Source organism: Neolamprologus multifasciatus, chromosome 6 (genome assembly GCF_963576455.1).
Source record: "Neolamprologus multifasciatus chromosome 6, fNeoMul1.2, whole genome shotgun sequence".
Taxonomy (NCBI): domain Eukaryota; kingdom Metazoa; phylum Chordata; class Actinopteri; order Cichliformes; family Cichlidae; genus Neolamprologus; species Neolamprologus multifasciatus.
This window is the reverse complement of record NC_140444.1, coordinates 4,985,871-5,012,478: the sequence shown is the minus strand read 5'-3', so window position 1 is coordinate 5,012,478 and position 26,608 is coordinate 4,985,871. Positions and strand designations below refer to the sequence as shown.

General features: G+C 41.6%; 1 protein-coding gene across 5 annotated transcripts; it reads left to right on the top strand.

The window, feature by feature from the left end:
- Positions 1 to 122: 122 nt before the first annotated feature.
- Positions 123 to 25,656, top strand: elf2b (E74-like factor 2b (ets domain transcription factor)). 5 transcript variants are annotated; one of them, XM_085163888.1, is made up of 10 exons: positions 123 to 849; positions 10,051 to 10,171; positions 10,275 to 10,524; positions 20,147 to 20,260; positions 20,384 to 20,572; positions 20,887 to 20,973; positions 22,587 to 22,779; positions 23,000 to 23,401; positions 23,485 to 23,662; positions 23,816 to 25,656. In XM_085163888.1, exons 2-10 carry the CDS (start codon positions 10,097 to 10,099, stop codon positions 24,380 to 24,382), a joined length of 2,055 nt encoding a protein of 684 aa, XP_085020014.1. In that variant the 5' UTR covers positions 123 to 849; positions 10,051 to 10,096; the 3' UTR covers positions 24,383 to 25,656. The 5 variants fall into 5 exon arrangements, with proteins under 5 accessions (XP_085020014.1, XP_085020012.1, XP_085020013.1 ...); XM_085163886.1 differs by having other exon boundaries at positions 124 to 849; positions 22,584 to 22,779; XM_085163887.1 differs by lacking the exon at positions 123 to 849 and adding an exon at positions 856 to 5,739 and having other exon boundaries at positions 22,584 to 22,779.
- The last annotated feature ends 952 nt before the right edge of the window (positions 25,657 to 26,608 follow it).

Here is a 26,608-nt window from a genome sequence, read left to right as displayed (position 1 = left end):
ACGAAAGGCCATGAAGACCACAGAAGACATCTAAGGTGGGTGATTGCTGAATTCTTTCCTTGGTTACGAAAAACATATCGTGTCAAAGTCTACAATCAAGAGATACAAAAATTAGACTTTACAAAAAAACACCTAAAAGAGCCTGTTGAGTTCGGGGGGGGGTCAAAGGTGGCAAACACGATCCAGTGCAAATGGATAATGACCCAAAGCAAACTGCAAAAGCAACAAAAAAATATATTCTTCAGTGGTCAAGTACTGATCTCATGTTCTTTATGCAAACAGAGCATGCTTTTCATTTGCTGAAGACAAACCCGAAGGCAGGGAGATCCACAAACAAGCATCTGATGAGAGGAAACAGCATTTGGTCTGCACTTTAGTCACGTGTGGACTGTTTGATTTAAAACCCACTGTGCACTGCTGTAAAGAATGACTCTTTAATGTGTTGGTGGGCTGGGATTGTTTATGATACGGCGTGACGTCACTAGTGTCACTTGCCTGAACAAGCAGAGAGTAAACTGACCGAGCCAGTCTCCATGAGCCTCTGCAGACTCGACCGACCGTTTCGCAGCTCACCCCAGACGGACCCGCATTTACACCCCAGAATCGCGGAAGACTTGATTCTGGTCGGCCGGGAGGATCCGGGAGGTCTCCTCCTCCCCCTCCTCACCATGAAGGCGACCAGCTAACGCTAGCCGAGCAGTGTCCGCTAACAGCGGGACTCCTCCGGGCTGACAGTTTACAGCAGCGGCGGGGTTCAGAGGAGGAGGAGGAGGAGGCGGAGGTTAGCACCCAGCTAACCACACACTGCTGCCTGTGAGCCGATCAGGAGCTGAAAGGAAGGATTAGACGGTGAGTGAGCTGACTGTAGCAGCGTTAGCCACATGGTTTGTTGTTATCCTCTGTTTACTTGCTTTTCTTTCAACGCTAACTTAGCTAGCTAGCGTTAGCGAAGTTAATGCTCCACATTCAGTTTCTGCTCGGGGCTCTCAAAGAGATTTGGGCGTTACATGCTGAATTGAGTAGACTGTTAGTTCAGGGAGGTATCATTTCAATAACAGATTCCCTCCTGTGGGCTGCTCTTTATGTCCAACATAGTCTTTGACTCCAGGTTAGGGTGAGCAGGTGTCCCAGTTTGTATGGGACTGCACAGCCTTCAGCCTTAGTCCAGTTGACATGTTTAAGTTATTGTGTTACAATGAGAGAATAATTGATAGACACCAACGTAAAAAGCCCCCAACTTTAGCATCCATTTATATGTATGAGCTGTATGAGAAAAAATTAAATGCAGTATATTTATAACTTTTATAGATCTACACACCAACACGTTGTCTTTATGAGGTTTTAATTTGCTTTAATTTGCATCAGACAATAACACAAAATACAGCAGCTGTTTGTTTTTAAAGTTATATACACTGTTGACATCAGTAATTCCTTTGACATTTAGTTTGTTGGGATCTGGTAACTACTGCATGCATGTAACATATAAACCTGTGTTGACAGAATAGTGTCAACACAGGTGAGTGTGCGGGTTGAGAGGCAGATTTGCATTATGATGTTATAACAGGTGTTGTGGTCAGAAGTAGGTCATTGTTGCTCATGTATTTATCCTTTTTTCCCCTCATTTCCTGTTAGAAAATGTGATTAGTTTACAGAAAGATTTGCTCTTCACGCTGTAATGCATTTTGCCATCAATTTTGTTAATTTGTTTATTTTATGTAGGCCCTACAAATATCCTGATTAGGAAATGTAATGACACAACAACGTGGCGGGGGAGGGGGGGGGTGCATTGCTTTATAATACTTAAATAAATAAATACGATAATATAAAATATTATAATAATAAACACTTGTTGCAGATTTTCTTAAATCTTTGTCGCACATCATTTTTCTGCAACAGTTCTTGGACAGATGGGACAAAAATGAAACCTACACTAAAACCTCATTGCAGTTGTGAAGCATGGTGGAGGCAGCATCATGGTTTCAGGGATCTGCCTTGTGAGTGAATGAGTGGATAAATTAACCTTGTGATGATCGAACAAACTGTGTAGAAAAATAGCCAATATAATAGTGTGCATTATAAGGTTGATTTATGTGTGGCTTTTATGGGATTTATTTATTTATTTTAAATTTATCTCTGGCCTGATTCAGCACGTGCCCCCCTGCTGGTGCATGTGTCAGCTTAACGTCCTAATGTTAATCTGAGACTCTGAAGAATGACCTGCGAAGGGTTAAAGATATCCCGACTGTTCTTAGGGCTCCTGAGATGATCTGAGATCATTTGTATGGGTAATTATTAGGGCTGCCACGATTAGTCGACTAGTCACGATTACGTCGACTATCAAAATCGTCGACGACTGATTTAATAGTCGACGCGTCGTTTGAAGCTTTGTAAGATCACAAAAGAGACAGGAATAAGTAGTAGGATTTAAGAGTGTAATAACGGACTGAAACAGAAGATGGCAGCACTGCATGTACAAGGATGCCAGCTGCCATTAAACCCCGAAGAAGAAGAAGTAGCTCTGTCCCAGAATTCATAGCGCAGCTCAGTTTCCAACAATGGCGGCAGCTAGTTAGTTTTAATATTACTCTTATTATTCTTTCTGGGTCACAAAATAAAAGTTTAACATATTTTCAGGCGAGAATGTAACTGTGTAAACCTCAAATATCTGCTCAGTTTATCAAGACACCACATATCTTCAAAAGCGCTCCAACGTTTTCGGAGATGTCTGTTACCCACTAGCTCGATAGCTAGCCGGGGGCAAGGCTCACTAGAGCCGTGAGAACACCGGACTCCCGGCAAATCATTTTCAAACCCACCGCTGTCTTTCGCTACTCAGGTTAAATATATATAAGTCACTTAGATAACTTAAAAATGTTATTGTTTGGCTTTTTTTTTGTATTTTATTTGTTCCTGAGTAAATCGTTTTGGCTGAGATTAAAGTTATAGTTTTTACACAGCTGAATAAACGTCAAGCAGACAGCTGATTATCAGAAGTGTGAGAAGCTCGAGAATATACTCCGGAGTCCTGTTATATTTTAGATAGCAAGGAGTTTATTGAACTTCACCGAAACAATCTGCAAATTTCATTAAAATTTAATAAACTATCATCTTGTTTTTATTTTTAGTTAGCACCTTAAACACTTAAAGCTGTAAGCTAATGATAGTTATATAAGAGCAGATGCTGCTGGTGCAATAAGCTGTACGTTTTACGTCCAATGGATGATGATCTGATTAGTCGACTAATCGCTGACTAGTCGACTATCAAAATAATCGTTTGTGGCAGCCCTAGTAATTATTACATTATTATTAACAAAGATGTCACACTCTTTCTCGCAGTTGTGTGCGTTGGTGTGTGGAGGTATTTACAGTTTGATTGTGCGGGGCAAAGGACCTATTTAAATGCTACAGGCTGGGAGTGTCCACTCTTTGTGCTCGTTCATCATTAACCAGACAGCGTATCCTGCAGTGCGAGTCAACAGTTGAACTGTGTGGTCTGAAGGTTTCACAAATGTTCTCCACTGCAAACATGGACCCTGGAATACAAGGGGTTGGTTGCCACAGAAGATGATGTATGATGGGATACAAGAGAGGTGTGCAAGTTTAAATCACAAAAGGTCGCACTTGTTGTGTGTGTCTTTATATTTTGGGGTTGTTTGACTGTGGCCAAAATTATGCTCATTATTATTTAATGTTATAACTTGATTTTTGTGACATCGTGCACTTGCTCTTGCTCCTTACTACACTTGAAACCAAAGTGTTTCCAAAGAGATGAAGTGATTTTACTTCATCTGAAGCTCCAACAGCCTGTAGGGGGAGTGAATTTGGGGTTTCAGAGAAGAGTGAAAATGCTTCAGCCTAAAGAAACAAGAGAGTGACAGCATAAAAGGAACAAAGCAAAATAATTTTTATCTGAAATTATTATGTTGATAAGCTGATGAGCTTTCTGAATCACATGCATTATTCTATTTGCACAGAGGACACAAATAAACAATGCATTTCTAAACTGCTAATTCCATCTCATTTATACATTGTACTGTGATAAATATCTCTGTAATAATTGTGTCATTTAATTCTTCTAATATTCATAAAAGGCAGTTTTAAGTAGTTTTAAAATGAAAGTTGAAACAAGTTAAACTCGAGTTAAATATTTGATTAGTCTGTCAGAAATTCAGATGAATTATTTATTTATTTTTTATCTGTTTTTATGTGTTATTTTTGTATTGAGTTGGCCTCATTCACTACATTGAGTCACTGGACTCTACTGTGTTTGTGCAGGTTGGAGACTTTTGGAGTGTTTTTAATGGATTGTCTGACTGATATAATAGTTTGATGTGGCGTATAGATCAGCGGTCCCCAACCCCCGGGCCTCGGACCGGTACAGGTCCGTGAGTCGTTTGGTACCGGCCCGCGAGAGTTGAGGCTCAGGTGTGAAATGTATGGTTTTCAGTGTTTTTATCGGTTTTCAGCGTTATTTTGTTATCGTTTTTATCGTTAACTCGGTTTTCCTGGGTCTTTTCACGTGTGTTATGAATAAATCTTCATTTTTTGGGTACTGGTACTAGTTTTATTTTGTTGTATTTATCCGCGACACCTTAAAGGCCGGTCCATGAAAATATTGTTGGGCATAAACCGGTCCGTGGCGCAAAAATGGTTGGGGACCGCTGGTATAGATCATCCGAGAAGCTTGTCTTTAGTTCTTTTTAGTTGGCAAATAATTAACCAGAGTGTGTGTGTGTGTGTGTGTGTGTGTGTTGCACCTGCATGTTAGAGTTTGACATGATAAATTACAGTCAAGCTTCAAAATGCAGCCTCCAGAACTATTAGGCGATATCATAATGTTTACGTACGTCTCTTATCTTTCATGCTGATAATGATATGAACGATAGTCCTGGAACTGCATTATGATCTGGTAGAATAACACCAGCACGGAGATATCAGATACTTCATATGCAGCAGAGGTCGACCAAGGACTCGGCTGTTAATGGCATTTTTCCCCCCGTGAAGCGGGTACTTAGACTCTCCACCATCAATACACAAACTGACTGCTTGAATAACTGACATCCAGAAGTTAAAGATTCAGCATAGATTATTTACTTCACACCATTTTGGCAGTGCTGGCTTGTGTATTGTAAAGCAAACTAAAAATTAAATATATAATCAGTAACTTAATGGCTGTTTAATTTTTTATATAAGCGGAGTGTATTTTTCTTTTGTGTGCCTGTATGAATGGAGTCGGGTGGGTGTCAAGTAAATCCCGAGGTCATACTTGCTGTGTATGTGCTTGTTCTGTCATCTGTGTGTGTTTGGCGAAGGCCAGCAGGGCAGGGCACAAGGCATGGCGTTGTATCGTGACCAGCAGCCCCAGTTACTTGGAACAAAAGGGCTGTTGTTGAGAGATCATGTGACTGTGTGTGTGTGTTCCACCCTTGTCATGTGATGTGAGCTCAGGGCAGGGTCTGAGAAGTGCTGAGTCGCTCTGAGAGGTTCCTTCAACCTAGGGAGCAGGCAGAAAACGAGCATGCACACAGGGAGAGGAGAGCGCCGGTCGGGTGGATGGATGTCAGGACAGAGAGGAATACGGAGACGTCTTCAGAGACGCAGAGAGATTCAGAATAACTCTGCTGCTTTCTCATTTCTACAGCAAGAAAACATCACATCCTTCTTTCACTCTCCTCGATTCTCTTTTTCTCGATTTCAGTAAAGATGCAACGCAGCGTTTCGCGTCGGCTCTGCGGCGAGGCAAGTTTATTCTAGTTTTCCTTTTAGTTCGTTGAGATTGGGTGGTGGTGGGATGGCTTACCTGATGTCACAATGGCTGCTTAACCTCACAAAATCTGGAGACTTCGCTTACTGCGAACCCAGAACAACATTTGTAATTAAATTTAGCTGCTACTCTGGTCTCATCCTGGCAATCGGTTATGAAGTTAAAGGTGGGTTTCGCACACATGCAGAGGAAATGCAGACCGGCGTAAACATTTCCCATTCCTGGAATACCAGCATGACTAACTGACTTTTTACTCCTTTATGTTTGAGCTGAGAAGTGAGACACAGCCGCGGGTCGTGTAGCAGGTCCTGTAATACTTGTTTGAATCAGTGCAACCGGCCTGAGAGAGCCGGCTCTTAACAGATCTCTTTTGTGTGGATGTGTGTGTGCATGTAATTAACCCACTGTGGAACTGGCCCTGCAACCTACGAATTCAATACCACTGCAGATTGTTTAGTTGAGTAGGTGAAAGGGTTTTTGCCGATGTGTGTCGTCATATTAGTGAAAACCTACACTTGCCACGCACAGGAGTCTGTACTTTGACACTTAGTCGCTTTCTGATGGACAGAGTGAGATAACTCGGATAGTTTACAAAAACCCCGTGTGTCACAATCGCTGACTTCTCCATGAGCTTGCATAATAACGTCTGACGGTTTGAGCGGAGTAGTGAAACACAGAGAAACACACACACACCTATATTTGGTTACCCTGTTTCTGTGTCAGAGAGCAGGAGGCATGAAACCTCAAACCTGAAAAGGTACAGTGTGTCTAACGTCTCACTTTAAGTGCACTGAAAATGTTAGGATTTTATTACAGATAAAGCAAACAGTTCTGATAACGCCAAAAGGCCATTAAAAAGTATTCCAGTATAGAATACAGTCGCTCAGTCATTTTAGCTGCAAAGTAGCCGGATTGCTTGAGAGTAAAGGAAGGTTTACTCATCTTTACTTTCTGATTTATTTTTTTTTATTACTTAGTTTTTAATAAAGGTTTTACATATTTTTACAACAGAAAAGGAAAACGACAAACAACCAAAAACAACAATAACAAAACAAGCAGTCGACTGGAAAGCACAGCTTTTTCCCACAAAGCAATTCTGGCAGTGAGAACATGACTTTATATTCATGTTTACTTTCTGATTTTTAACATCAGAATGGAAACCTGCAGTGTCTCAATTTCTGGAGGCTCTACACTAAATGTCCGTCTTTGAGAGGGGTCACATGATCGCCAAACATGTCTGTGAGGATATCGTAGCCCTTACAGCTCTGCCAATTAGTGTCTGCAATATGATGCTGAATAATTGAGGAGAGGACTTCTACTGAGCTGATAGCATTCTGGTTTCAGTAGCCGAGGGAACACTAGCACAGCATGGCTCATCCATTATACAGCACTTGGAGTAACCGAGCATGTCCTAGTGTCCTGAAACACACTGTGGAGGGCGTTTTGTGGTCAGCTTGGTGCACCAGGGTGGGTATAAAACTATAAAATACTAGCAGTGGCCAGTGGTACCCCTCAGCCTCCTAGTAGATGCACCTATGGTATGAATCGCTTCGTTCTCGGATTCACAAACTTGGGCGTCCGGGCTGTGTGCCCACCTGGCCGTCAGGGTGACGACAATAACGCATCAGCCTTTTATGGCTGAGGAGCAAAAAGCCCTGGACCATGCATGAATCCCACGTCTTGTGTGTTGTAGTTAATGACCTGCTCAGTTTGTGTCCTCTTTGATATTGAAAATAGAGTGTAGTGCATGCTTCAGACGAACCTTTTTCTATAAAATATATCTGCAATAAGCTATATTTGCATTAAAATCCTATAATTATCTTAAAATCCTGTCCATGCTGGCTTTCCGTTCTTGCATAGAACATTAGTAAACATGTATTGAAATGCATAGTTACTTACATCTGAAAGTTTTTGAGATCGCAAAACCAAGTTTTAGCATCCTAACTACCAGCTACGTGGCTTGTTTTAAAATGCACTTGATGGCTATATGCATGAGGCTGAACATGTGTTGACACGCAGTTTGTGTAGTGAGTTTGGGTGGAATAACTGGAGTGTAAACAACCCCTAGCCAATTAGGGCCAGAATATTAACCAACACTCTGTTTTAGTGGCATTTAATGGGGACCTATTATGTTTATTATGCTCTGTATTTTTATTCAGTTCAAAATAATACCTTCAGTTCATCCTGTATCTGAAACATTTTTAGCTCTTCTCCACCCTTTCTTTCTTTCTGATTGGCTGTCCCCTGTAAACAGAACGTTCAACCAACAGTTGGGTGGGGCTTACAGCTATGTGCCTGAAATGATCATGATAAAAATATCCCTTCTCCTTGACACCATACAGATCCAAGAGTAGGAAAAAACCAGACTGAGCATTTCGGAGCAGTTTGAAGACTGACAGGCAGCTGATGCTCGCTGTTGTCGTTCTTACAACACGTGGGACATCGTGACCGACTGCTCATGCATCGATGTTGTTGCGACCAGGCTAGAGGCATGACTGCGTCACTATCTGCCAGCATGTCAATGACATATGGGTGCAGAAGCTCAAAGGTTCCTAAGAATTGCTGCACACGGGGAGATTACTGCAGAAACCTTTAAGGAAACCGCTTCAAGTGCTTTGTTTCCTATTTCAACATCTTCTTTTAATATTCCAGCAATGAAGCAGTGACTTCTTTAATTTTTCTGATTTCAACAACTCATCAGCTGCCATGAGTCGAGCTCGCTTCAGAAGAGATTTTTTTTGTATTGTGAGCATCAAGTATTGTAACAGTTGTTACAATATCATGTTAAAAAACAAGAAAAACCATAATGCTTAAGGACTGTTCTCCACACAGTGGATTTTCTAGTCCTGCACGTGCAGTTGCAGACAGTGTAAAAGCCCTGCAGGTTGGTTACTACTGTTACCCAGTAGAGGTGGGAATCACCATACATCCCACGATACGATATTATTGCAATTTTTTAAAAATATTTTGCAATATTCAGATTCTGTACATAAAGGTAAACTTTATCAATATTCATTTTATCTAATATCAAAGTCTCACACTCAGTCTTTCTCTCATTTCAGTTTTATTGTTGACAAACTGAACGGTTTGTATTACAGTCTAGTCCAACTTAACTGAATCAACCATCTGGTACAATTACAGCTATTCTGAACTATGCACTTTATGAAAACTATGCAGCCCCTTCAGCAACTGAAGAATTTGAAAGTAAATTAAAACAAAATATAATTTTACATTAAATAAAAAAGTTTTAAGCTTAATTAAAATAAAACATGTCTTAAATTAAAATAAGTAAACTGTCGTGTTTATTGCTGCCAAAAACAAGTTAAACACATTTGGACAGTGAAGGAATGTCAGGATTCTTGCTCAGAAAAAGGATCAACATGCTCTGAAGTCAGAGCACAAAAACCTTTTTGTAACAAAATATCGATTTCTGCTGTCCCTGTATCGATACATTATTAGCAAACAAAATATCACCATACTACACAGTATCGATTTTTCCCCCCACCCCTATTACCCAGACATAGTTAGTTAGCCAGACCGAGTAATGCTTTCACTGCAGAGCATATGAAAGCACCGTTTAATTCATTTCTTACACTTCTTAGTGTATTTAGAGTTAAACCCCTTTCAAGTACATGGAGGACGTTTGAAAGGGTTTCTGTGTCTATGCTTGGTGAACTATGATTGTTTTATGGAGGGTTGGAGGTGAGATACTTTGATGCTTTTAGCTTTACTTTTACTGAGAAGTTGAGTTTTTTATTTTATTTTATTTTCTGTTTGACGTACCTTTCATTCCTTACTTTCCATTTGACAACATCAGACCACACCAACCCTTTAAACGGTGGGCAGTTAAAGATTTAAACGACTTCCTGCTGTCGTGTTCATGTTTGTATATGTCTTGGCCCAGCAGTGCAGCTCTGACGGGAAAGTGAGTGCCCTGTGGTTCCACCTTGTCTTGATCTTCCACTGGACACTGTGCATGTGTTTCAGGGGGTGGATTTGGCTTGTTGTCAGCGTGTTTCTTCCTGTTACAGCAGAAAGGCACTTCCTGTAGGCTAAAGCCAGAAGGGTGGAGATGAGCGAGATGAGATTGCTCCCTCTAATGAGATCTTGGCCTGTAGTTTGGACAAAGGAGGAAGGTGTAGCAAGGAGCTGGCCAGTTTACTTCTGTTTTGTAATGATTTGTACTCTGATTTTCACAGCTTTGGGAGCTTTTTAGTGAGACTGGTGTGTGGACTTCTTGTGTTAACGAAGTTTTTGTTTTTGTTGCCGCTTCTATTTTTTTCCAGCCCACCAGGCAGAGCAGCTGTGGCAAATTGCAGACGAGCATGAGTCATGACCTCAGTGGTGCTGGTTGACACCGGTGGGACAGTGGTGGAGTATGTCACAGCTGAAGAGGACCCAGAGCAGGTGCGGCAGACACAGACAAACTCATTTCTATCTTACTCTTTCAGTTAGAAAAATCTTTTTGTAACAGTTTCTCTTTTTTATTCTCCTTGCCGACTTTCTCCAGGAGGAGGGAGAGTGTGAGGTGGACTTGGAGCTGGAGGGAGAGGTGGAGGGTGAGTGTGAAGCCGAGGCGGCCTATGAAGAGGAAAAGGAGGAGGCTGAGGAGTACCCAGCAGTCATAGTGGAAGAGATTCCTAGCGCCAGCCTGGCTGAGGAGCAGAATTACTCAGCCCAAGTGTTGTTGTATGGTGATGAGGCCTATATCATGCAGGAAGTGGGAAACGAACAGGAAGTGGAGACAGATCGGGACCCAGGTGAGGCAAAAATGTTTTGTGTTACTAAAAGTTCGCCACGGTCTTTGTTATGTTATTGCATCAGTCAGATTTTGAATAGTCTTTCCAGTGAAAACCAGCATAAAATCAGAGTTTTTGGAGGTTATTTTATTGCCTCAAAGCAATCAGAAGGATTTTTAAAACTGCAAGTGATTGTATTTAAAAAAAAAAAAAGACCCACAGCGGACGGTTCTGCCCAAAGATACAGAACAGCAGCGTGAGGGGAAACATACGAACATGAGATTAAAGAGGCCCAGCCAGTTACAAGAACCTCGATAACACTTAACTCAGGCCACCAGCTTAACAAAGGACACCAACTAAATCACTGAGCAACATCTGTGCTGGACTTAAAAAATGTCCTTTAACCTCTTAAGCCCCAAAAATATATTTTTAAAAAAAGCATGTTTAGGCCTGTTAATAAAATTTATTAATTTCTGCTCTTTAATACCTAAAAAAATCACCTGGCATGGTGTCCAATTGTGTGCCAAAATTGGACATTTTTGTACAACGTCTGGATATTCATGTATTGACAGGGCTGTGATTTTTCACTGTTTCACTTTAGAAACATAAATCTTTGCACAGATGATGTTTATATGTTGGTTACTGAATTTCTGGAACCAAATGTGATCTGAGGCATATTTTTCAAAGGGTTATATGCTAAAAATTAAAAAAAATAATTAGGCGAGGATAAAATCTACTTACTTTTTCTGTGTTCCAGTCTCAGTAACTTTGACACAGTAATATCTGCTTCAGTATTTAGACCTCTGATGAAATTTCCCAAGTGTTAGCTTTATTTTGATACCAAGATTGTAAGGACAGAGTTTGTAATTGCAGAGAAATAATCAATTAAATTTGGGCATTACATTTTCGAGCAGGAAGCTCAGAAACCCCCTTGGGGCTTAACATAGCCAGACTTTCTTTGTGTTAGCTGGATGAGTAAATCCTCAAACCTCGGTCAGAGATGACTAATATTATGATGGTGAATATCAACTTTCTGTTAACTCAGGCTTTCTGCTTCAGGTGTTGTTTCATGCATCATTTCACTCTTCGTTAGCACAAAACTGACCAACTAATCAAATCAGGACTACGGGTGATAAGGATCAATAAAGAATATTCATAAGAAGTCAGAAATCAACACTTGTGCTGCAGATAAAGCAAGAGAGTAAAACTGCAGAAAATTAGTAATCGTGTGAATTCATTCTTTAATTATATTTAGGGGTGCAAATTAGAGCTCTGAATCTTTAAACTATATTTAAGTATTTAAAGGTTACTCGGTGCATTCAGGCCCTTACTCTGTCATAAAGCCTAATGAAGAATATGTGGACATCACTTCAGTGATTCCTGTGATTACAGCAGGGCTTCCCTTGCAGGGTTGCCAACTCCTCCGTAAGGAAAATCGCTATTGGTTGTCCTAAAAGTCGCTAGAAGTCGCTAAATGACGTCATCGCAACAAAATCGCTAAGTTGGCAACACTGTTCCCTTGTATCTGTCACTATTCAACTCCCAGTACTTTGGTGATGGGAGTCAGCACACTGGGAGTGCACTGCCACCTTGTGGGTGTTGTTGTGTAGTTGAATTTTCTGTTTTTTAAGGTTTTATCCAGTATTTACTGGCTAATAATTAGATTTTGCCATATTGGTGATACCCGCTGTCCAGTCCAGTGCTGTTTTCAGTAATTTGGATTTAAAGATCAGAGAGATGGAGTTTTCCATTTTTCTTTCTAAGAACTTTAAGTTGCAGCATGTAATTAAAATTCTCAACATAAATCAACTTTTCTTCAGTGAAATATAATAGTTTGATGTAACAAAAGTATGTTTCCAGTGAGTTTATAAATTCACCATCTGTCCTTTTTCTCTTTTTCACTCATCTCCATAATTTTCCTCGTGAAAGCTTTGGCCTGTTCGCTGCTCGTATCGAGGCCGCTGCCGTATGGCTGGATCTGAACTGTGAATAGCTTTAGCGTTAGCCACTTTGCCTTTCTTAGCTTCTGTAAAATGTCCATGTTCAGCCGGGTGAAGGAGGTTTAAGTGTTTGTTGTTTCCCCCCCTCACAGTTTACTTAAACAAACTTTGTGTCTTCACTTACAGTGAAAGGCTTTCATACTAACAAGATATCGGTGTGTTTGTGTGCGTGTTTGTGTGCCGCTGTGCACGTGTCCCGCGTGCGTGAAATAGACCAGCTCATAACTGGACATATGTGAGACTGACCGGTCGGCGACCTCCCCGAGCAGAGACGATTGGAAATTTTGATTCTGGTCTTTAGACAGTCGATCTGTGCGTCTCTATTAAAGATGATAGAAAAAGAGTATTTTTTTAAAAAAAAATAATTTAATAATAAAAATAATTTTATCATAATAATTTTATAAATAAAAGTCGGTCCCTCTGCTCATATTTGTTTTAAAGATGCGGTTACATGTTTGAACACACTTTTTTTGTGTGTGTTATGTGTAAGACACGGTCCACAGAATAGTGGCTCTCAGTAAGAAACCTGTTGAGTTCACATTTAAGATGATGGATTGAAGACATGTAAGAGGCAGTCTGATATAATTAATAAACCGGGAAAACTTTTGCTAGCTACACAAAAAATACCTGATGTAGTAAATCTGATGATGTAGTAAACTCGTATGCAAATTATTATTTCTTTCTTTTTTTCCCTTCATTTGCTCAGAAGGTTTTCTTGCAATTGTTTCATGGCTCAGACTTTAAAGGGTTCGATTACCAAGTGCACAAAACAGGAGAGGCATTTCCTCAAGGTGTAGAAATGGATTAATGAACTCACCGCACACTTGGTTTGGGGGTCACTGGTGGAGCGCAGAATATCCTCAACACAATTCCATTTGTTTTTCAGTTTTTCAGTGAGATCCTCCTTTAAAATGAGCCGTGCCTGCCTTTAAATGATTTATTTTAAATCCCAAAGAGACATAAATACTTTTCAAAGTCTGACTTGCATAGGTGTCCTCCTACCACACTAGGTGTTAGTGCAGCAGTTCATGTGTGAGTATTTAACCTTTGCTTTACCAAATTCCATGTCTCAATTTTACTTAAGTTGTAAAGTATGTGATTTAAAATGAACTCCCACATAGATAATAGATTTATTAAATTGCAGCGTTTCAATCCAGCTAGAGCTGGGCAATATAAGATTTTTTCATATCACGATATGTTTTTTTCATTTCAGGCGATAACGATATATATATCACGATATAAGCCAAATAACTATATTTGTAAGATTTAAATGTGCCGTTGCTCACAAGTAAAATGTGAAATAATCAGCAGCTTGTTTTGATTTAAATATTTATTTCCCATAATAAGTTCAACAGGGTAGATGTACTTAAGAAACATGAGACTTTTTCAGATAAATAAAAGCAAATATTGCAAATTACACAAAAGGCAGCCGCTAAAGCGTTTACGTTTCAAAATAGAACAAACAAAACAGACTAAATTGTCAATTCCACTTAGAAACAAAATATTAATTCTAAAAATAAATCTTAGTTTGTTTTACAGAAGAACAGACAGAATTGACTAACTTTTGTCAATATCAAATAAACTGAGAACTAAAAGGAAATTCTCGATCTCTCCTTGTTGTATAGCAGAGCTTTTCAAACAGTTTTAACAGTTACTTTAGTCGACAAAAGCCGAATGACAAATTAGCGCTTTCAGTCAGAAAGCGATTTATTGTATTTCCAGACTTGCTTTCGGCACAATTTACAGTGCGCGCTACTGTTTTTTGTCAGACTTGAAATAGCCGAAACACCTTCACACTACGGAACTTCTGTGGCTCTTCCGTTCGACAATCTCTCCGGCATTGGAACCATCGTCTGTTTTCTCTTCAGTAACCTTCGGTCACGCTCTCGGTTGATTTTTCTCTAGTCGGCACACTCATTCCCTCCATCACCCGGGCGGCACGGCGGCTGGCTGCTTCCCAAACAAATACACATGTGCGGCTTGGCACTTGTGCTGTACGTAATAAGTCACGTGACGTGACGCTGCGGCTGTGATTGGTTCGGCTCTGCACTAGTTAATTTGGATTGGCTGTTCTTCTTCTTCTTTTTTTTTTTAAGAGGACAAGCAAGATGAGGCTTATCGCAATAGTTTAACTTTTCTATCGAGAAAAAGTTATTTCGCAATACATGTCGTTATTGTTCTATCTCCCAGCTCTAAATCTAGCTCACCTTCATACACACGTGTGTAAATAGCCACATTTTCATTCACTGAAAATGCTTAAACCAAACACTTTGTCATTAATGAGATGATAATACTGGTCATCCACACAACCTCTGAAAATTTATTTTAGAAAAATAATTAACTATATCTGCACAAGTTAAAAGAAGAAGAATGCGTAGTTGTTAACCTTTAAACAATGTGAATTAATTAATAACACAAATATAGGGCGAATGTTTTTCACCCATTTATTTAGTTACTTCAACACAATTTACTACATGAACTTCTCAAGATTAAATTCAGAATAATGTTTAAAAAACTTCAGAGAAGCATGAACTGTGCCCCTATACTACCACCAGAAAAACACTTCTGTTTGTATGTGTGAATATTTGCCTTTGTACCCGATGAAGGTCAGTCAAACCATAATTGTTTAGTGGAACTTTTCCTCTGACACACCCGTCGCTCGTTCAGGTGGGCAGAGATTCTGAACTAACAGTATGTCAGTAAGACTCAGCTGAAGGGGTACACTGACCTTTTTGCGGACAGGCCTGGAGCTCCATGCTTCAAATCAGGCTTTGAAGTTTGTACAAGAAGAGAAAGATATCTAATCAATTTAGACATACAGGTTTTTCGATCAGGTGAATACTTCATACTTTTTGCTTCATGTGTAGCATCATCATCAGGTAGTTTATTTCTCTTAGTCGTCTCAGAAACCACTGAGTCACAATTAAGCTCACTGACATTCATCAATAAATACGTTTGAACATAATTGTTATAAGATGTTAAGTCGCAACATATGCCAGATTTGATCTTCTTTAATTTTCCACTAGCTCTTTTAAGTTGTCCAATCCTAATTTAGTTTGCATAAGTTCATTATTTTAATCCTCACAAAGCAAGTTTATTTCTTATTAACCCACATTCCCTTGTGTATATATTGTATTTCAGTACAAAATGCTGTCATATATTTAAAAACAGTGCTGCTCTGCCCTCCTGTGGCATTGTTATGTGCCCTGTCCAGTAAGCACATGCATGAATATGTATCTATATGTATTACAGATAGTCAAAGTTAAGTTAGTAAAATGGTAATGTGACAAAATAAATAAAACAATGATAAATACTTTCCAGCTCCAGGGGGAAATTACGCCCCAATTTATGGGGGTTATGACCCCCCATAATCAGACCTAAACAATATAACCCCCCAATAAAATTATGAATTATCTTGCATAAATAGGCTGTTGATTTTCTTTACTCATTTCAGTTATCACCAGCAAAATAGTTGCATGTTTAATCATCTGGGAATTGACCCAGATTTATTTATTTATTTAGACAGAGATCTTGACACCCCCCCCGCCCCCCCCCCCCCCAATGTTCAGCACAAGGTTATGCTAATGTCCAGCTCCAAACAAATCATATTGGGTTCCTAAAAATTTTGAATAAGATACATGAGAAAAGTTGCTTAAATATTTATATAACATATATCAGTAGCAGAACTTTACTGGTCACCAAAATAAGACGTATTTTATTAGATCTTTAAAGCATTTTTTTTAAGTGCTGGATCTTATTACTGACATGCTTTTTTAAGAGACTCACAGTAAAAATCCGTGTCAGTTTGCTTCAGCGATGTGAAAACAGTGAGCTTATTTTAAAAAACGGTGCAGCTTTTATTTGACGTGCTCACTACGCAAGAAGGGGAGGTCGACGGAAGGATTTCCTGTGTTGGTGGCGGATGGGTACCTTTGCTGGCGCTGTGACGCGTCGCGTTCGATACGAAGAGATTTCCCATTAGCGGCGGAGTGATCTGAACTAGTAGCTTCCCATACAATTCAGTGAGGAGTCAATGTGAATCTGCAGCGAGGGGGAAAACATGGCGACTTCGCAGCATGAGGGGCACGCAAACCAACTCGATCTACTCATCAGAGCCGGTAACGTAATTTTTCGCAATCACGTCTTCGATCTGAGCTGCCGCGCGGTTGTTGTTTTTAAGTGCGTCCGCTGCGCCGCCGTCCGCTGAGAAGAAGTGCGGTGAAGTAATGGAGGGCAATCAGGAAGTGATCACCTTGGTTAGCAACCTGCATGGCGTCGCCACACGGTTTAATCGGAGCCGGTTTATAAGGAGGGAAACTTCAGTTGGATGCGGTGGTGTGTACATGTGGAGTGTTACGTGCATGAGTGGTGTTTTACACGCGGGAGGAGTTTTTTCTGCCCTCAGCGTGGTGTAGAATAACGGTCTGCAGCTCGGCTACACAACCAGGAAGTGTGGAGATGTTGTCTTTCCTACGTCTTTGCCACGCTGTCTGAGTCGGAAGGACATGTGGGTTTATTTTTACCAGCATTAACGACGCGTGCACAGTTAAATATTCCCTGTGATCGTTTTTATGGTCGTTTGTTTTGGTGTTTGACTGCGGCTGGCTTCGGTTTCGGGTCAGTTTAGCCTGAATAATCTGCAGGCTGATCCTTGATTAGCAGCTCCGGGGAGTGAGGCGCCGTCCTGTGTCATGTTTGTGGATTAATGTGTGATCGGCTCACGGTGGCACCCTCTGGGTCTCGGGTTTTGGTGTGTGTGTTTCACGGTTTCCGTTACCGTCCCGTGCAGCCGCTGTGCAGGCGCGTGGGACGGCCTGGCTCACGCGCTTTCTTCCTTGTAGCCGTTTGTTGTTGGCTACAGCTTTCGAGCTACAAACTCTCTTCACCTTCGTGTTTCCTGATTTTCACTAACGGGCGTTTATCGCTTAAATGCCGCGTTTGTTTCCGCCTCTGTTTAATGTTAATGTCAAAGTATTTTTTTCTAATATTTCGATGGCGGAAGCATTGTTTATGTGAGGGGGCGGGGCGTGTGTTTGATTGACTCGTCCGTTAGTCCTGTAGTGCGCGCGCTGCTTACGAACGTAAGCAGCAGTCCAATCAGATGCGTCTGGGGGCAGGCTTTTGAACTGAGCGACAGCCAATAGGAGGCAAAGCGAGTGTTGAGTGACAGGAGGATTTGTGTGCCTCTTCGAGGAGAACTGGAGGGAACGGGTGAGGAGTGTAAACACGGAAGTCATCACAGGCAGCACTACTTTTTGTCGGACTTGCTGCTGTTCTTGGCCCCGTTACCGAGCTGTAAATGTGAATGAGAGATTTCCCCAACTTTATATATTGTAAATTTGCTCACGCTTAAATAATTATTCTAATAAACTGAACAATTTTTCAATTTTTATTGGATAGTCAGACATGATTTATAACCCTGATAATTCCGATTTTGACATGTTGGTCAGGCACATCTGCAGCTGTTTGAACTCAACCCTTTCGGTGGCCTTACTGCAGCACCTCTGCTTGCTTTCAAGGGCGACTCTGCAGGCCACAGGACCTCTGCAGTGTGTCCTGTTTGCTCGTGAATGAGTGGGACAGCCTAAATATAGCCTATTTCTATCCTCGACACAGTGCCCATTGCCTCAGCAAGATAGCCAAACATGGATAGGGCAGGGTGTAATGGGATCTCGTGTTTCCCACCGGTGATTGACAACGACAGCAGGTGCTCCTGGGTGCCTTCTCAGAGCTCCCTCAGACAGATCCACGTACAGTTTCCCTGACAGTGGCTGTATCCTGTTTTTGAATAAAACAGGAGGGCTGCTCACGTGTGAGTGGGTCAATAGTTTGATTGTTAACATATTGAATTAAACACCCAGCTTTGCAGGAAGTGAGTTTGGGCTTTATATGCAGGAAAATTGAGTTTTTCCTTCATGTAAAAAAAATTGGTCCTCAGAGAGGTTTAGATCTTCCACTAAAGAAAAATCACCAGATTAAAAAAAAATAAAAAATTCTGTGAGCAGGTTTTAGTTTACCCAGGCTTCTGTTTTTGCTTAACAAACAGCCATGATTATTGGGAAATTGCGTATAAGTCAACACAAGTATTTTGTCTGCTCATGCTAAATTGTGTAGACAAAAAAATTGCTTAATTATGGGAAGCCAAAACGTTTTAATAAAATATATACGTGACAATTAAATGTAAATGTAAGTGACAAATGTTTCTAGTTTTAATTTGAGGGAAGAATGAATAAGACAAAAATATTTCAAAGGGGAAATCATACATGCCAAAAAAAACTATGAAGAGGAGAAAAAAATATATAAATGGGGTGAAAGAATTGAAATTAAAACATTTTTGGGTGTCTACTTTGTATGTGGTCTTTGTGCTGACAGTGTGAGTTCATTGAGTTCATAATGTCTGATCTTAGTATCCTTCAGTAATTCATCCAAATGACTACATTATATATCATAAACAAAACATTGATTAATCACATTAATTATTGTAAAACAGTGCAACATTTGTGCTGTTCAAGCTTAAGATGGTCCACATTTGCATATAGATAGAAATGCACCTTTTTGATGTCACTATATTGCAGCATTGTATTGTACTGTACTGTGACACCATAATGATCCAGCAGGTAGGGAGTGACCTGGAAATCAAGTACTGTGCATAAGTCTTGAGTCACATGTTATTTCTTTACATGTTGGTTGCAAGACTTAGTAATTCTTAAAGTGGTTTTGAGCAGTAGTTGGTTAATGAAGGTCTTACAAAGTTTTTGTTTGGACATTTGCTGCTTTTTTTACTTATTTTCAGGCCAGTACTTGTACCTGATCATTTTGTCGAAGTATTCAGCCCTGAACTATGAATCAGGCAAGCATAAAAAAAGTCCCCTAACCAATGGATGAACACATAACAGCTTAGAACAAATTTTAAATTGCATCGTTACACGCATTATTTCAAGCAACCTGTTGGAAAAACACATCATTTTCCACATTTCTTTAAATGAATCTGTGAAAAAAAGTAAAATAGAACAGTTTGACAGGCATAAAATTACATTTTTGCATCAAAAAGGCGATTCCCAAAGAGCTCTTAGCTGAAATTAGCACGTGTGATGTGCAAAATCTGAGAAAAAAAGATGTATGAGGCCTAAAAACTATCTGCAGCAGATGAACAGTATCTGAAGATCTGTGCTTAAGAAACATGGGGGAAAAAAATCAGCATAAATTATGATAAGTGTGTATGGAAGCTGTCAGGAGCGAGGCACAACAGTATCTACAGCCATCTGTAGAACACAGTGGAGGCTCTGTCATGGTTTGAAGCTGCATTTCAGGCAAAATTGGTGAAATTATGAACTCAGAATGTCAAAATACTTGTATTGCAATACTGGTGGTTTCCTTTAGGGGGTGCCAGATGTTTATTTTCTGTCCAGGAGAACCCCCACTTTAGGATTGCTGCTGTTCTCCACTCTGCAGACTGAAGCTAGAAGGCAATCTCAGTTATTTAAAACTCATTAACTTATCATATCTGTTTAGATTAAAAATGTCTTCAAATGTAAAAGAAGTAGATTGATGAGATCTCATGCTTAATAAAGAAGAAAAACACTAACTGTTAAAAGTCCAGGCGAGTGTTCGCTGACTGTTTTCGTGTCTTCTGTGTGTTGCAGTGGAGGCTTCTGTTCACGGCACCAATGTCCACTGCTCTGACAAAACAATTGAGGCTGCAGAGGCTCTGCTACGCATGGATTCGCCCTCCAGCCTCAAAGAAGACCACAGCCCAGGTAACACACACAGATACACTGTTAGTGGACCACCGCTCAGGTTTATATGCTCAGTTTCTTAAAGCATAACTGCTGGCCAGTCAAGTAGATCCTCATCAACCCTGTGATGATTCCTCTGTGCAGAAGCGTTCCTTCCACAAAGCGGAGCGACACAAGACTTCCTCCACGCTGCCATGCGGCCTGACATGATCACGGAGACCGAGGTGGAGATATCAACAGAGGAATGCTGTGAGGAGGAGGATGAGGACATGGCTACGGTTATGGACGATCCGGAGCCAGAACCCGACCACGAGCCAGTCAGGAAGAAGCGAGGTAGACTTAAAAGAGCTGGAAGTTAACTTATCTGTTATGTGGAGGAAGCCAGAGCCCAAAATGTTCATTTGATATCTTTAACTTTCTGGGGGCTTGTTAAAGTTTGGAAAAAGGAAAATATTCAGTGTTTCAAGCCAAGATTTAAATGGAAAACATCTGGAAGCACTGATGCCAAGTTGTAAATCCAAAACCAGAACCTTGTAATTATGCTCAGTGACTTTATCCAAGAGCACCATCTAGTGGTCAATTTATCCTACGGAGGGGGTCACACCTCGGTCTCACAACTGACTTCTTTCAAATGTTTCCCTTCCCAGCCGGACGGAAGCCGAAGACGCATCAGTCAGCCATTTCCAACGGCTCACCGGACGTCGGCATCAAGAAGAAACCAAGAGAAGGAAAAGGTATCCGAGCAGTAACTAAACTTTCTCCCACTGGCAGAAACATTTCACATTTAAAGCCAACCCTGACTGGGAACTTTTCTCTCGCAGTCAGTATTTTCACATTAAAGGAAGCGTTTGAATTTTATTGAAATAAAGCAGCTGTGGCATGAAAAACAGCTGGATTCACTCACATTTGTGACCGAAGCTTTGTTTAACACTTTGACAGCAATAATCAAGGAAACCACTGTTCCCCACTGGAGCAGATTTAAATACCTTTTATACTCACCAAGCAGAAGGAATAAGAAACAGGACTCATACACAGTGCAGCATCTTGGGTTTAAAAAAAGGCAGTGTGATATTAAATACACCGTTTCTGTGAATTAATGATAAACAAGCATTTTAGCTCTTCCACACACAAAAATGCTGCTTTCTGGTTAACATAGAGACAGAAACTCATCCTTTTATTTTATGAATCAGTCAACATGCTTTAACCCTTTAAGACCTACCATAGAACCAAGTCCGCCAGAGCTTATATTATAGTTTTACATGCTGTGGAGCCATTTCTGGGAGCATTTCAAGTTGCTATACATCAATACAACCATTACAGCCTAAATTTTAATAATATGCATGCATTAAGTGCAAGTAATTACATAAATTGCAAAAAAGTGCAATAAACTACAAAAAAATTGAAAATAGTTTTTGTTTTTTTAACATATATTTCTAGTTAGAGAAATTTAAGAGGCTTATCCCTCAAAACTGTAAATACAAAAAAGTTGCACAAAATAGTTTCCCACCACAGGAAATTTATTTTAAGTGTCTTCATAGTTTTATTTTTGAAATACACCAATTTTTATATACTGCAGGAAAAACGAAAATAAATATTATAATGCAAATTTGCAAAAAAAGCAGCATATGCATCAAAATAAACTATTTCCAGCAGTGCAATATGAGTCCTAAGCATCCCAGAAACGACACAGAAAGTCATGAAGTCAAACATAACTTTTAAAAACACCAGTATAGGCTCATGAGGCCCAGATGGTAAAAAAAAAAACTACATTTCCGCGAAATGACGTCACTTCCGGTTCATGGTGGACATGCGATAGTTCGTGCTGATGGACGTAGGAAGTATTATGAACAGCTGATCGGATCGGCAAAGTGTGGTTCTGGAATATTATGTTTTTGTTGCTGCAAGCGCTTTTTATGCAGTTTTTGCAAAGCTGTATGTGGAAGGAAACTGTGACCGAGGACAAGCTGATGGTATAAGATGTAAGTACAACTCCTCCGGGTTCATATGCAAAAACTTACGTGGTTGCAGTTCTACAAGGATTTAAAAGTAGTTACGCAAAACGGAGCGTGCCCGCTCTGACCGGTTTTAAAGGGTTAAACATTAATATGACCTTTCAGTTAGTTTTATTTATACAGCAGCAGTCACCTCAGAATGCTTTGTACAGCCAGATGAAGACTGAGTCATGTTACAGAGAAAACCTCAACGTTCTTTAGTGACGACTGAATTTCATGTTTTTAAGTTTGGTTCCTCATTTGAAGAATAATTGTGGAGCATTTTTCCAAAGCAGTCCAGCAGCGCTGCATAAATACACTGAGTCCAGATGTTAATTATCTTTGATTTCCAGCAGGGAGCACCACCTACCTTTGGGAATTCCTGCTGGACCTCCTCCAGGACAAAAACACCTGTCCCAGATACATAAAGTGGACCCAGAGGGAGAAGGGCATCTTCAAGCTGGTTGACTCAAAGGCCGTGTCCAAGCTGTGGGGCAAGCACAAGAACAAGCCCGACATGAACTATGAGACGATGGGGCGGGCACTCAGGTAGGCTGTCCCTATCTGTGATTATAATGTGTTACATTTTTGAAAGAAACAAAGTATTTTACATCTTTATGATCCAATAAACACTTTAAATTTGGCAGCGATAAAGGCAACAGTTTGATAAACAAAAATAGCTCCGTCCTAGACTTCACAGAGGCTGATTTCCAGTCCAGTTTTATTTTCTTTGAAAGCAGCATCTTATGTTCTGATGCCTTTTCTCCAGATATTACTACCAGCGCGGCATCCTCGCCAAGGTGGAGGGCCAGCGGCTGGTTTACCAGTTCAAAGAGATGCCCAAAAACATCGTCATCATTGACGACGATAAGGCGGAGATTCCCGCTCCAGAGGACCTGATCGGCTCGGACACAGCGGCGTCCTACGAGCGCGTGCCTCCGCCGTCAGACATGCTGCTCCACGCCACCGAGCTGTCATCCTCCAAGAAGCCCAACATCTTGCGGGGCGCTAACAAAACCAACGTAGTCCACACTCCGGTGGCCACAGGCAGCAAGCCAGCAGCAGGAGGAGCGGTGACGGCGGGAAGAATAGTGACGGTCTCAGCGGCGTCGGACGGGAACCAGAAGCAGCAGTCCCACGCGGCAATCATCCCGAACGCCACAGGGGCGAGGTGAGGCCCCTGCACGCAGATGTTCACTATGTGACGTCTTTGCTCACGCAGATCTTAACCTTCTGACTCTGTCTCTCCTGCAGGACGGTGCGGGTGGCTATGCAGGTGCCGGTAGTCATGACAACATCACTGGGTCAGAAGATCTCCACAGTCGCCATGCAGCAGCCCGCGGGAACAACAGCAGCAGCCGGCCAAACCACTCTGCTCACCAACACCTCGGCTATCGGCGCCGCTGCCGGAAACGCCAACTCCCAGCAGAAGGTGTGCAAAAGCAAAAATCGAAAATGATGCAAAAGCAAAAATCAAAGTTTAGAAATGTGTTTCTAACTCTGAGTAATTAAGTTTGTTTTGGTGATGAAACAGTTGAGTCACTGCGCAGCATTGAAAAGATGAACTGATGCTTCTTTTCATCAGGTCGTGATCCAGACCATCCCCACCATGGTGCCAGCCACTGCGGAGAACGGAGACAAGATCACCGTCCAGCTCGCCAAGATCATCACCATCCCAGCCCACCAGCTGGCTCAGTGTCAGATCCAGACCTCCACGGGCACGAACAAGCCCGGTGTCGGGGCCTCGCCGGCGGGCATCAGCCTCCTCGGGAGCCCCCTGACCGTCCGCGCCCTCGCGCCCGTCAACGTCGCGCCGGGAACGCAAGTGATGAGACTGACCGTGCCGACGCAGGCGCAGCAACAGACTCTGGTGGTTTCGCAGCCGGGCAGCGGGGCGGGCATGGTGACGGTGTCCGCGGCCAACCAGGCGGTGGCGGCGCAGCCTCGTATCATTAGCGGCGTCATCAACGGCTCGGAGCTGGTCATAGGAGGCGGAGCGGTGGAGAAGCTGAAGGCCGCCGGCGTCCAGGTACAGGCCGTGCACCTGCCGATCCAGCAGAATCAGGCGAATCCAAAAATGGCCCAGAGCGTCAAATCGGAGCCAATGGACTCGGCCGACGTGACGATGAAGACAGAAGAGCCCGAGTGTTGAAACGCGTCCGCGTCTCCTCCGCCTGAGCGTGCTCGTTTGTACATTTCTGAAGTCATTTCTACTTTTCTTCGTAATAACCAGCAGCAGTCTGTGAGACTTTAAAGACGCGCAGAAGTCCCGCCCCCACTTTTTTTTTGTGTGTGTCTTTTCTTCCCGAGCCCGTCTTCACATCTTCCATGTTGCTGCCTAGAACTAATCCGGACTGTCTCAGAGCCGCACAGAAACCTCTCCGACATAGGAAAACAGACTTGAAGGAAAGGGATGTGTTGGGAAAAGGGACCAACTTTTGATCACTACAGTTTATGCTTTGGAAAAGTTTCACCGTCACTGACTTGAAATCTGGGGGAAAAAGCGAAACACTACAAACACAAATGAAAGCGAATAATCAAAAAGCAAAATGTGAACAGTCACATTCAAGAGGACCCGGAGGACGGGGCTGGGGTGTAATGCAGCTTTTGTAGAGACAAACGTTAAAACCAGCAATTAGTTTTTTTATTATTATTATGATGATATCACTGTGCCGATCAAGTGTAGGTGGTGCTATGAGAGCGAGAGGAAGAGGCGCTCCCACGGGGAGCGATATCAGACAGAACACGGTCATGTATGTACATAAATATAAATATGTCTGCTATACAGTTTACGGAGCTAATGTTAACAGAACAGCCTTAGATTTTAATTTTCTTCTTCATGTGATGTCTGAACGGTAAGCTGTTTGTTTTGTTTTGTTTTCTTTGTGTTTTGATACCTTGTACCAAGCACAGTATTATTGAAACTAGGGGAACTAATTTTTCTTTCTACTGGTTCTTCCGCCTCCGTTTGGCTGTTTTAACGCTCACACAGGTTGAATCTGACAGGCCAGACTGCTCACAGCACATCTGAGGATGTGGCTAGAAAGGATCTTGGCTGCTCCTTTTAATTTTGGAACATTTTTGTGACCCTGCAGTCAGGCTGCATGCAAAAAAACGCGACTGAGCCGATGCATGCCGCCACATCTGAAAATAGGAATGTCTGTAAAAGCAGGAAAGAAATGAATCAAGTTTATGCAAAGATGGCTCACTGTGGATCCCAGGTCACTTTACTTCCAGCTTAAAACGAGGCTCCTGCGTTTCATTTTTTTAATCTGAAAAGAGGGAAGAAGAAGAGACAGAGAAGTTTGTGTTCAGACTGAACTGTTTGTATATTCAACATTTGAAGTATATTCTATTTTGTTGTACTCTTGTTTCAAAGTGTATTAAAGTAGATTTTACTGAAATATAAAGACATTTGAAACCTGACAGCTGTCCCTGCATCACTTATTTATTTTTTGTTCATTTATGTTGGAGCTGGGAGATTTATGAAACAAGATAATCAGGATAAAATGGGTAACGCTGTTCTTTTACAGAGCAGTTTTCCCTCCCGTCTACTCAGTTTAGCTCAGCTCAAGCTAAAGATGGCAGAGACTTTGTACAGAGAGTCAAACGGTTCACAGAGGCTGCTGTCTGTTGTTTTTTTCCCGTTTAATCAAGAAGTGAGGCACTCAAATGTCTCAGGCAGGCGGCGTTAATCTTGTTTTTCAGTAGTGTGAGAAACCGGAGCTCCCCGAGAAAAGCCAAACACCACAGAGGGAGAATTGGCCGCCTGGCTCTGGATGGCCTCAGCTTGTCCTCCAGTAGCACTTTGAGGAATCTTTGAGTCGCCGTGACCAGGATACGTTCTTCAACGCATATGTAGCACTTTGTTTTCTTGCTTTTGCGCAATATCTCTAATTAGAAGCTGTCTCAGAGTGATGCTGCAAAACTAGTTCATGCATTCATTTATGAATGTTGCTCCGTGACTGCTGGTTTACTTGTGGTTCACGGGGTATTTACAAGTAGAATGGGAGGCAGAGCCGTCAGCTTTCAGGTCTGTCTTCTGTGGAAGCAGCTTCCAGTTTGGAATCGGGAGACCTTTTTGTCAAAGCCTAATTAGGGATGGATCAGGTGACCCTGAATGTTCCCTGGTTGCGCTGTGATAGCTCTAGGGTTTTGGGGGCTTCCCATGATGCGCTGAGTGCATCATTAGTTATTGTTAATCTCTGGCTCTCTTCCACAGCGCGTCTTTGTCCCTCCCTTCACCCTCAACTGGTCGTGGCCGACCGGTTCCTAGTAAAAGGGAGTTTTTCCTTCCCAGTTTCGTAAAGTGCTCGGTCATAGAGGGTCATCTGATTGTTGGAGTTTCTGTATACCTTACAAAATAAAGAGGCTTGAG

Bases quoted from the DNA above. Each gene is read 5' to 3' on its own strand.
- elf2b (XM_085163886.1), top strand. From the start codon at position 10,097: ATGACCTCAGTGGTGCTGGTTGACACCGGTGGGACAGTGGTGGAGTAT. The intron at 20,573-20,886 runs GTAGACTTAAAA...TTCCCTTCCCAG, and splicing joins GCCAGTCAGGAAGAAGCGAG to CCGGACGGAAGCCGAAGACG. The intron at 22,780-22,999 runs GTAGGCTGTCCC...CCTTTTCTCCAG, and splicing joins ACGATGGGGCGGGCACTCAG to ATATTACTACCAGCGCGGCA.